Raw genomic sequence first — 12,224 nt, 5'->3', positions numbered from 1 at the left:
AAACTATTTATTTAGGTTAAAGAGAATGCCAGAAGGCACAAGTTTTAAAAGTAAAATCTCAAAGCAGCCAGGGCAAACCCATGCAAATTAGCAACCCAACCAAGCCCTTATCTGTATCAACACCCACCAGCAACAGCCAGTCCCCAGTGCCCAGCCAACAGTCACTGTCACCAGCACTCCAGTGACACTCCCCCCAGAGTTATATTTACAAGACATTTACATTTTCTGTTATTTAAAAACAGAGTTTCACTCTCAGGGAGTCCTGTTGCAGTGGTTAACACTTGCTTCAAGCCAAAATGTTTACCCAGGGGATTCCATTTAATAAAACAATGCATTTAAGGCATGTCTACAAAATTAAATGCACGTGATTATCAAGATGCAATGTGATGTGTCATAGAATCATAGAATGGTTTGGGTTGGAAGGGACCTCAAAGATCATCTAGTTCCAACCCCCTTGCGTGGGCAGGGACACCTCCCACTAGATCATGATGCTCAAAATGTCATGTCAAGTCTTGTTTGGGATGATTTTTGTGCCCAAAATAATAATAATAAAAAATTGAAAACCCACCAAACATCTGCCCAGTTCCCCACCCAGTATTAACTTTTAATGGGATCCAACTCTCTTAGCATTAATGGTGAAATCAAAGTTCCTGCCTCTAAAGCTTTGCTCACAGCCAGGACCTCTCCACATCCCCTTGGGGTCTCTCCCCAGCTCTCCCAGCACCCACAGATTCATCTTGAAGGTGCTTCTTGGTGGCCCTCAGGGAGGGGAATTTGGGAAGGGCTGAGCCAAGCACCCCCACAGTGCTTTTATATCCAAGATTTGGTAATTGGCAAGTAAATGTTTTTCCATTGATAACAACAGATAGCTCAATCAAAGCCTCCACATGCCCTGGATCTCTTAAGCAGCCTCATGGATTTCCTACAGAATCAGTAGATGAATCAAATACCCAGCGTGAGGCTGCAGATAATCCTGACGATTTATTTTGGGGGAGCTGAGGTGAGGGAAGGGGGGGACCAGGCTCCAGCCCCGGAGAGGATTTGCGTATTAGTAAAAACAAACAGTCCTGTAAATAACGAGCCCCTCGTCCTGTCTCCACCACGCTACTCTTATTGAGTGAGTCAGATGTTCTGCTGATTAAAAATTGATCCATTTCAAAATCTAATCAACAGAATAGGATTCTTTCATATGTTATCAAGGCAGCTGCTGACAACAAAAACCAAACCTGTTATTAACCCATGAACCCCGATGACCTGAACCTGGCTGGGCTCTGCAACTGTAAATTATTCAGCAGTCCAAGAGCAATACCCGTAAAGCCTGATGAATTTACACCCCGACCGGAGCTGGTGGGGGTTAAAGCCAATATCACAGGCCCAGGGGTCCCTGGGGACACGGTTCACGACACGCTGCCACTCTGTGTCATGCCTGGGAATACATTACCAGCGTCTGGCCAGGCTAGCAAATGTCTAGTCCCTTTTTTGTTGTTGGTTTTTTTTTTTGTTTTGTTTCTTAAAATGAGTTCCTGGATTCAGCACGGCACCACAGGGAGCAGCCCTGCGGGCACAGCCGGTCTCTCCAGCCCCACATCGCTGCTGCTCAGCAAAATTCATCGAGCAAATGGTTTGCATCCCTGCTTAAAGCAGAGCCCAGCACTGCTGGATCAGCCATGGAGGAACAGGGAAACTTAGGGGAGCGACTGGGATTTTTTTTTTTTAATTACTATTTTCATCATTATTTTTAAGCCCCACTTGCATTTAACATCATATTCTCTGATCCATCTCCCACGCTGCTCGATGCAATGATGGAGACCTCGCAATGGGTTGATGCCACCCCTGGATATGACCCCCTGTGCTGCCTCTTGGATCCTGCTTCATGGGCTGGTGGCATTTTTCCATGGTCACACCGTGCCCCTGGGGACACCTGGTTGGCATGGATCAGGCTTCAGTGCCAAGCCTGGGCATTCAGGTGCTGCTGACTCCAACCTCCCACAAGAAAATCCCAAAAGCACCTGGGCAGGACACAGCCAAGCACCAGCCTCATGGCAGACTCCAACCACCAGCACATGAAGCAAGCTGGGATCACCATCAGCTGAGCCACGGCAGCACCACTTGACTCCCCAAACCTTAAATCAACATCTTCCTGCAAGCTGTTTGTTCTTTTCTGGGGAGGGGGGGAAAGTGGCAGGTTTAAGTGCAGGTTTTTATGCTTTTCAGGGCAAAGACCCTGCTGCCCAGCACTCCTGAACATTTTGTTTTCCACCCCACACTGCCCAGGTGCTGGTTGATCCACCTGGCATAAGAGGCCTGAATGGGGAAAAACTGGCGCCACATAAACCAGGCTCAGAGATAACAACAGCTCTTCTCTTAAACTGTAATATATTTATAAGTGTAATGACTCTCTGACCTCTCCTTAAAGCCCAAGTAACCCCCGGGGAGCCCCTCTCGGACCGACTGTGATCGATCCTGGCTGGGCTGCCTTTTCCCAGCCCCTCACAGGGATGCTCCACAGGTCAGGCTGGAGGCAAAACTCCTCCTGTCCCCCCAAAAACCCACTGGGTACCAGCACCACGCCGGGGGGGGGGGCTTGCTGGTTATTTAATAGCGAGCCCATCACCATCCTTCACCCCACAACCTCCAGGGCACCCAGGGGACCCCAGCAGACACTTCAGGACTAGAAACACCAGTATTGACTCTTTTTTTTTTCTGCTATATTAAGGCCGAAAGCGCTTTACAAAGAAGCAGGGAGCAGCGGCAGCACCTGCAGGGGCTGCTCCCTCCTCGGGCCCCGCTCCAGCGGGACCTCACAGCTCTCCCGGCCCAGGGAAGCGGCTGGAGTCACAGCCCAGCCCTGACGTCACACACTGATGTCATCTCCATTGATTTTGGATCCAAACCTCAGTCGAAGGCGTCGGGGCCAGGGGTGTGAGGGCAGGACTCAGCCCCTCTTATGCAAGGGAAGTGAGAAAGAAAAAAGCCTCAGCAGCCCGGCACAGGGTCCAGCCCTGCCGGCAAGAAGCAGAGCGTTTTTGTGCTGATTTTCCCATTTTTAAAGGTTAAAGGCTCCTGGCTGGCTATCCCCAGGCTCCACAGGTTGATTGCCCACCTAAGTCCAGGATTGGGGCCCTACAAGCTCCCCCTGCCATAGGATATCTGGATTAAAGTCCCCTCCCAGCACAGAATGAGCCCACCTGGCTCCAGGGCTTCATGGATGACCCGGCGAGCCCCCCCTGTGCACCCCAGCATCCTCCCAGGGATGCTGCCCACCAGCAGGATGCCAGAGTGATTCAGACACAAAGCACACAGCAGGGTTTTGCCTCTTGGTACACCAGATATCCTGTGTAACCACATTCAGTTATAAGGTAGATATTGGGGTACAGATCTTGGAAGATAAAATCGCACACAGGATGCAGCTCAGGAGCAGCCCCATCCCAGCACAGCCAGTGATCCATTCCTGCAATCTGCAGGGATGCTGGTTTTTCTTCCCATCACCACCATCATCAACATCACCACCACTATCATGGCCCCAGGACCATTCCAGCTCCACCAGGGCAGGGAAGCTCACCCAACACTGGCCATCCATCCACTCTCTGCTCCCTCCTCCCTATCTAATAATCACACTTGTGCAAAGCTGTTGCCGTACATGAGGAAAAGAGAAAACATCCTTGGAGAGCCTAACAATCAGACAATTTTTAAGATCATGGAGCATTAAACTATTCCCAATAGGGTTTACTAATCAAACAGCCAAATCCTTCATAACCAACCAATCCCTACAGAGCAATTAAATCCTTCCCCTTTAAAACACTTGGCACGCCGTCTGGGGAGAAAAAGAAAAATTTGCAAAATTCATTTGATAAATTAACCAGGGAAAAGAAAGAAGTGAATCAAGCTTTGTTCTTTTCATTTTTTTTTAATTATGGAAGTCACAATGCCTGAATAATGTTTAATAAGAACTATGAAAATTCCTAACAGTATTACAACACAACACAAAAGAATTAACCTGGTTACCGTGAAAAATTGCATATTTAATTAAGAACAGAGAGTTCAAAACTATCCAGAGATTTCAGAAGTACCGTTGCCTAAGGGGCTGAATTACACGCTCGCAGTGCTGCTAACAGTGCTGGAGCGGGCAATCATTACCCAAGTGTCCCCATTAAGTGACAATGGGCAGATGACATCAAATTCATTTCAAAAGCAACAGGAATTGAAGCATTCGCTTGGGTAGCGGAAAGGAAAGCGACTATCCTGCTGGCATAAACCAGACTGCTTGTTGATAAAGGCAATAATTAAAGAATAATGTTAATTAGCTGCTTTTCTTTGAAAGAAAAGTGCAGTGGCAGGAGATGCTGCTGCCTCTGTGGAGTGTGCGGAGCGGAGGATGGAGAGGGCAAAGCTGCTGGCTCTGGATGCTGGGACATGTGCTGGCCTGTGCCACAGGCTGGGTTCTGCCAGCCCCAGGCACCTATCAGCCCTTGGCAATGCCAGCGACAGGTTTTGGGGGATTCAGGAGGTGGCTGGGACCTACAGAGCACAGTCCAGCACTGGTGCTGGAGAAAGGGAACGGGAGCAGCACAGCCAGGACATCACACTGCTGCAACAAACACAGCATCAGGGAACACTCATGGGGGGAAGGGACCCCTTGGCAGAGCCTCCACCAGCAGCTAGGGTGCTGAATTCATAGAATGGTTTGGGTTGGAAGGCACCTTCAAGAGCATCCAGCTCCAACCCTGTGCCACAGGCAGGGACATCTCCCACTAGACCAGGTTGCTCCAAGCTCCATCAAACCCGCCCTTGAACACTGCCAGGGATGGGGCAGCCACAGCTTCCCTGGGCAACCTGGTCCAGGGTCTCACCACCCTCATGAAAGAATGTCTTCCTAATTTCCAATCTAAACTACCCCTATTTCAGTTTAAAGCCATTCCCCCTTGTCCTATCACTCCATGCCCTTCTCAGAAGTCCTTCTTCAGCTTTCTTGTTGGACCCCTTCAGGCACTGGAAGGTGCTCTAAGGTCTCCTCAGAACACCTTTTCTTCTCCAGGCTGAACACCCCCAACTCTCTCAGCCTGTCTTCAGGGCCCAAAAACGCAGCTGAGGGGACCTCATGGGACCCAGCACGACGCTGTGTCAGGAAGGGTGACCAGCTGCCATCCTGGGAGGTGCAGGGGTCCCCACGAGCCATCCTCCCCATCACCACTGCTGCCACACACACCGGCACCACAGGCGGCTTTCAGCAGCACTGCTCCCCCAAACCCTGTCCCCTGTCTCAGAAACCAGAGGGACGAGAGGGGTAATCATTACCCAGCTCCCGGGGATGAAGCAATGTTTGCAAAGCCCCGAGCGCCGCAGAACGAAGGCAGCTCTCCCCGGCGGCGCGGTTCGTCAAGAACAAACGTCCCCCGCAGCCAGGCTGAGCACCAACCCGCCGGCCCCGCGCCCAGCTCTGCTCACACCGCACGTCACCAGCGCCAGGTAACACTTTGTTATCCCCCGAGGAAGAAAACAAAGGATGCCCGAGGTCCCGACTTCGGTGTAAAACTGCAGGAGCGTTACCAGCGGCAACGCAGCGCGCTCCGAGCGGCTGCCCAACAGCCCGGCTCCCACCACAGGAATATTTACACGGGGCTCCCATTGGTTATTTACTTTTTTTTTTTGTTAGGAATCCGCGTTGCAGGCGGAGCAGGGAGCGCGCACACGCTGGGTTATTCATATTCAAAGGGCCACTGCTTAAACTGCAGCTGAATCATTGCTCTGGGGTCCCGTTGCAGCTTCGGGGAAATCATTAAGTGCTCCACCAACGTAGGCAAAAAAATAATTACCCAGCAAGGCCACAAAAAAAACCCCAAAACACCAACAACAAAACACAAAACAAACCAAAAAAACCACACAAACCATTTTGTAAGGAGGTGCCAGCGCGTTGGGCTGCATGAGATTGGGAAGCTCAACTTCAAAGCAATTTTCCCACCACTAAAAAGAAAAACCAAGCATGGCGGGGATGCTGCAACACATGGCAGACATGGCCGAAAGAAATGGTATTAATATGTGCTAATAAATGGAGAACCCAGGTGAGGTTGAAGCAGCTCATCACCACACACTGCCCTTCTGAGGGGACTCCTGCCTGAGAGCCTGGGGGCAGGAATTGCTGCCCCCCTTGTCTGAGGATCCCCCCCTCAGCCCAAATTTGGGGTGGGAAAGGGGGGATGCTGCTGGAGCCCTGTTCATTAACAAGCACTGCAGAGCATAATGAGCTGGGGACAAGCCCACAGCCACAGACCCAGGGCATGGGCACAAATATCATGGTGTTGCCAGGCCCCATTTTGGGGCAGTTTGCCCCCAGATGCTGGTTGGCCAAAAGACTCCATCCCTTGTGTCCCAGGAACAGGGAAACTAAGGCACAAAGCCAGTGTCCAAGGCAGCAACCAGGTGCCAGGACAGATCTCAACCCACCATCATGACTGCTCCACTCCATCCCAAATTTCCGATTTCTCAGTCTGCGACGGGGAAGGGGACACAATCCCAGTATTCTACAGTGAGTTGGGAACAGGAATCCCAAATTTTAACCCTCCCACAGAAAATCCCAACATCCCACACTCATCCTCATCCTCCCCATCCACCGAGCCCTGAGACAACAGGGTGAGGCACCCCCAGACCCCCCAGCCAAACTGGGAGAGGTGAAATCTCAACAAGGCAGCAATCCCAAGTGAGCCAGACCCTGCACAGGGCTGAATACTCCTTCCTGGGTTTTGCTGCCTCCACAAGACACACCAAAAGCTGCAGGGAAGCATGTGCTGCAGAAAAAAAAAAGGTAATTAAAGGCAACTCAGTCATAGATCTTAATGCAACACACACAAGAAAGTGTTACGAAAGGGGAAAACTTTTTAATAAAGTCTGCAAGTATATATTCCTCCTTTATCAACCTCAAGATTTATTGACCCAAGAAGCCATATTGACTGAATAAATCTTGATAATGACCCCAGCAGAAGTCAATACCTGCTTATTATCTCCCAAGTTGGGGAATTACATCTTTCGGTAATAGGAGCAAGATGGTACAAAATGTTCTGAGAAACTTTACCCAGCCTTTTTTTTTTTTTTTGGGGGGGGGGGGGGGAGGGGGAGGAAGGGTGGGAAGTGGGGATGGATGCCTCTAATGGGCCTTTTTCCAATCTGGAAGGGAACGTGCTACGCTGTTAATTCATTGAGCTGTAGTTTCCCTCTGGAGGTCTGGCAAGGGGGGAGCACGCAGGGTGGCTTTGGAACCCAACATTCATTTCCCTGGGAGGAAGGAGGCTGCCGAGAGGCTGCTGCAGCAGCTCACCATCGCCCTCCCTCCCTGCAAACAATGGCCCCGCATTTTCAATTTGCCATGTTGTGTCGGCAGCTCCCGGGATCATTCCTTGAAATCCAAGGCATGGGAATTCCCACAGCTGGGGATGTAGAGCACCACAATGGGACAGGCACCCCAGGGAGGAGAGGAGAAGCATCACTGCCATCCCACAGGACACAGCCACCCTAAGGAACCCAAACCACTGCTTTTGTCCAACCAGCAAAAACAGGAGGTGAAAATGGGGAAGCAGACAGGGACTCCCACCCCCAAATGCACAGGCAAGCAAAGCCTTCTGCATTTAAATATGGTGCTTCTTTTGCCAAGAGTTAACTTTCTGTTCAGCAGAGAAAACAGTAGCTATGGGACTAGAGCACACAACAATTATGCCTGCATTTTTATTTGTAGTCTCTGCAGACAGCAAGAAAAATTAACTGAAGGGAGCAGCTCCTGTGCCAACATATGGAGGGAGATGAAGAGCGAGCTCTGCACGCTCCGCTGAGGTTATCTAGTTAAGCAAGTGCCTCCTAAAGGACTGGCGGGCTGGGAGTGCACTGTTTGCTTAATCTGGTCATAAATAATAATTCGGATCACCAACCGTTTTAACATTCAGCTCCACCTGCATCACAAAGGCCCTGCTGAGCTCTGCCAAACTCCTGGCTGCAAGGCAGCGGGAGGTGACAATGACACAGCCCACAGACCCCAATAAAAGGGCTCTCCCCCATTTTGGTGGGCACAGCATCCCCAGGTGCTCTGCTGGTTGTCCCCATGCCCACCTCTAAGCTGGGTAACCCACCAGGAGGTGGCAGGGCTGATGCCCTTCCCTCTGGTCCCACACACACAAAAAAAATTTTAAAAATGTGTATTTCCATCCCTGTCCCCTATTCATCTCTTGGTCATAATCCCTTTTTTCCTTCCCTCCCCTTCCAAGGCCACAGAGACAATCCACTAAACTGGATCAGGAGGCCAACACATACATCTCTAATGGGCTGCAGCACACACACAATTAATTAATGGATTTATTAATTAGGGAAGAAGTCACTCTTCAGGCTGGAATTGGGGTCACCAGTTTCTAAAGTGAGAACTGCGGAGCTAAAGATAAACTCTCATTTTCTGCAGCTCTTCTTGTCTGGCAGCATCTCAATTATTCAGCCACAAGAAAAAAAAAACCACCCACATTTCATTTCAGGAACTTCACAGTCCGAATTTCTGCTGATGCACAACACAGACCCAACAGCAGGTGGGATGAGGAGTGTGGCCCATTTTGTTCTCCCCTTCACATATAAATTGGAAATATTAGAAATATCAAGTATTTGCTTCTAATGAAGGATTTGAGGGGGGGCAACAGTGGGATGCAGGATGGATGCTGCACTTCAGCCTGTCCCAAGGACAGAGCTGTGGTGGAGGTGAGGAGGAAAGGGACATCACAAAGTGGTCGATGATGGTGCCAGCCAGAGACAAAGTCACCCAGTTGCTGAAGTTCTAATGGGCTCAGTTGGGCTGAACCTCCTTGGTGGCACACAGAAGGGACAAGCATTTCTAGCTGCCATAGCCCTGGATCTCTAAACGAAAAAGGGCTCCTGAGTGAAGGAAAGAAACATCACTAAGTGTCCCTGTCAAGAGAGGGGCTACAGAGCACAGCCTCAGCAGCAGACAGCAGAGAATCCACATGAAAAGAACCATCATGAATGCCATGGTCATTGAGAACCTTTCAAGAAGAGCACACAACTATCAGACAACAGATAACTCAATCATGAAGCAGACAACTGCAAAGAACCAAGCTTCATTAGTGCTCCTGCTCCTAAATTGACACTAATTTTTGAAAGGGGACAATCCTGCAGCCCATGTTCCCCCGTGTCCCAATGCACAGGGAGCTGCTGGAAAGCACAAACCATGTTCACAACCCCACAACATCCCTCAACCAGCCCCGTGGGCTGCACTTGCATAAACCCAGAGATTTCAGCTTGGAAAGACAGTCCCCCTGAGATGGGAGCACCCAGAGCCCCATCCCAGGCTGCCCCCTCTTCCCCTTGGGCACAGAGACCACGGGCACCACCCGACCCTCCACCTCCACCAAGCAGGGGTGGGAATGGCATTGGTTGCTGGAGATGCTGGAGGAAACTGGAAGATCCCACCAATCTCTCCATAAGAGCCCTAAAAACCACACAGGACTGGGGGAATTGGCAGAGGTGAAGCTCCTCCTGTTCACAGCCCCAAAACCACCTTGGCCTGCCCCCTGAGGTTACCCAGCCCATGGGCTGCTCCACAACAACACTGTTTGTTTATTAGTCCAAGCTCCAGGAATTAAGCTTCAACCAAGAGGACTGATTGCCTATTTACTGCTGTCGTCTATATAAAGAAGAATTTTGACACATTGTTAAATGATAGCACATTTAGATAAGTCAAGCTGTCATATCATTTAATGGATGTCTAAACTCCCTCTGTAGCTGATATGTAAAATTTATGCACTTCAGAATATCATAAGGTTATAATATTTTAATCACATCCACTTTTTTTTCCCTCCCCCCTCCCCTAAACTTTGAACAGCAAAAAAACATTCCACAGCCACCCTGGGCTGCCAGCACAGCCAGCACTGAAGTTCCTGCCCAACTCAGCTCCGGCACGCGGAGGGAACATTTGGATTACGGGAAAATCAAACCAAGAGGATTTTCTTTGATGAACCAAACACTGGAGCCATATAGCCAGAGCTCATCTGCATAATGAGATGTGAAGACGTTTATAAAAGATGGCTATAATCGTTCTCTCTCCCCTCACTCACAGTTGTATTTATTATCCCAAACCAGCAGCTCACAACTCTTCCCATTTATATTTTTTTTACCGTTTTAGCACAGAACAGGTTAGATTAAACCAGCACCCAGCACACTGAGCATGTAATCCATACAATGCCAGCCAGAACATAAACCAAGAGCAAATTAAAACACAAAAAACCCATAAAGGTATGAATCCCACTCTGACAATTATACACAAGAAAGCTGTAAAAAAATACTGCATTAGTAATGTACACAATAAAACAATCTCATAACCCAGTGAAATATGCCTGGTATTATCTTCGATAGAATTTTATCTCTTCTCATTTCCGAGGCTATTTGCTGTAAAAAGGCTCAACGATCAAAAGTGCTGCCGAGGAGCACATTATCTGCATGTTTTACATATGCCCATCATTCATCAGGGTTGGTTGCTCAAACTCTGACATTCCTGGCCAGCCCCAGGCCAGCAGAGCTGCTCAGACACATACATTAAAAAGTGGGGGGTGAGAGGGGGGGGGAAGGAAAAAGCTCTTGGAAGAATAATAAATGGATTGTTTCTCTTCCTTTGTTTTGTTGTTGTTATTTTGTTTTTTAATGGAGGGCATCAGGCCAAGCTGGCACAAGGTCACCTTTCCCACCGTGATCCCGGCGAGGTGGCAGAGCTGCTACCTGGACAGGACTCAATCCCTGCTGCTCCCTCGCCAGCCCCAGCAGAGCTGCCCACCCCCCCCAAGCCCACCTCTCCCTCCCGCAACACCAACCGGCAAACCCACGGAAAAGTAGCTGCCAATATTTGCCTTTAAATAAAGGTCTGCGCACACCCAGGGAAAGTCATTAGCGCGTTGTAGCGAGGAATGCTTTTGTATCCGAAGCGCTTAGACCCCTAATCCCTTCCCGACCACAATGCCGTAATGAGCAGCCGTGGCAAACCGACCGGCCGCGGTACCTGCGGTACTTTTAAGGGTCGAGGATCACAGATGTAAGCACGTAATCTGCTTAAAAGCCAAAATGTATTAAATGCTGGAACTGTTGATAGAGTCCCGGAGCCCCATCACTCGCACTGCAATGTGTTTACTCCCCTACCAAGCACGCTGCATTTTCAACTCCACAATATCCTACAGGGATAAACCCATTTAATATCCACGTCAAACGAGCGTCTCGGCTTTTGTAGTAGATCCAGGTTGGGTTTCATCCCATTATGTTGGGAAAGCTATTGTGTTTAATCACCCGCCTCCCCGTTCCAGAGGTGCCTTATTTCAGGTCCCAAACTGTCAGCATCCCTTGGCGAACCTTCCCTCGCAACACGTTAACAAAGGACTTACCGGTGATTCCCCAGCCCGAGGGCACCACGGCGGGATCCGGCAGCCGTGACCTGCCCAGAGCCACAAAGGATCTCGCCCCCGCCGCATCCATCCCAGCCCCCTCAGCGGGCAGGACGGGCCAGCGACCGGCGGGTCCCCCTCGCCCTCCTGGCCGCTCAGGGCTGAGCGAACCCCCGCACCGCAAACCGCCGGCCCCGACTAACAATGGGAGCGCGGCGGGGCTCCGGCCAGCCCCGCGCATCCATCAGCGCCAGCCGGAGCCTCTGCCCTAGGGAAGCAATCCCAGAGCCGGCACCGAGGAAGGGAGCCCGGCGCGGGGGGTGCGGACACGACACCGGGGACACTTTGCAGCCCGCGGGCAGAGACCGCAAGAAACTTGTCGGAGCGGGGGGCTGCGCTCCCCGCAACTTCATCCCGCACAACTTCCCTCCCTCCCTTCCTCCCGCCGGGGCGGAGCGGCGACCGCCCCCCGGCCCCGCTGTCACCTCGGGGGGGGCCCGGGGCTCCATGGCCGTTAGCGCTGCTCCATGCTCCCGGGCGGCGCCGAACAAAGAGCGGCGGCGGCGGGGATCAATTTCTGATACCTATCGATGGGGAAGGGCGGGCGGAGGCAGGGAGGGAGAGATGGGGGGGGGGGGAGAGAGGGAGGGATGGGGGCGGCCACCCGGATCCCCCCCACACACACACACACACATCCCACTACCCCCCTCCTCCCGTGGCCGCCGCCACCAACCTGGAGCCGGCGGACATCAAACCGCGTCCGGTATCGAAACATCGATCCCACCTCGGCGGCCATCTTGGGGGAGAACCGGCGGAGCG

At 51.1% G+C, this 12,224-nt stretch overlaps 1 protein-coding gene across 1 annotated transcript in view; it reads right to left on the bottom strand.

Moving 5' to 3' along the window:
* Nucleotides 1–12,224, bottom strand: part of CUX2 (cut like homeobox 2) — a 64,738-nt gene extending 52,514 nt beyond the window's left edge. Inside the window, exon 1 of the mRNA XM_051634374.1 lies at nucleotides 12,139–12,224. Within this exon, the coding sequence (XP_051490334.1) occupies nucleotides 12,139–12,201 (63 nt within the window). The 5' untranslated portion in view covers nucleotides 12,202–12,224. The remainder of the gene's footprint in view (nucleotides 1–12,138) is intronic.

Source organism: Apus apus, chromosome 16 (genome assembly GCF_020740795.1).
Source record: "Apus apus isolate bApuApu2 chromosome 16, bApuApu2.pri.cur, whole genome shotgun sequence".
NCBI classification, from domain to species: domain Eukaryota; kingdom Metazoa; phylum Chordata; class Aves; order Apodiformes; family Apodidae; genus Apus; species Apus apus.
This window is presented reverse-complemented; position numbering and strand designations above follow the sequence as displayed.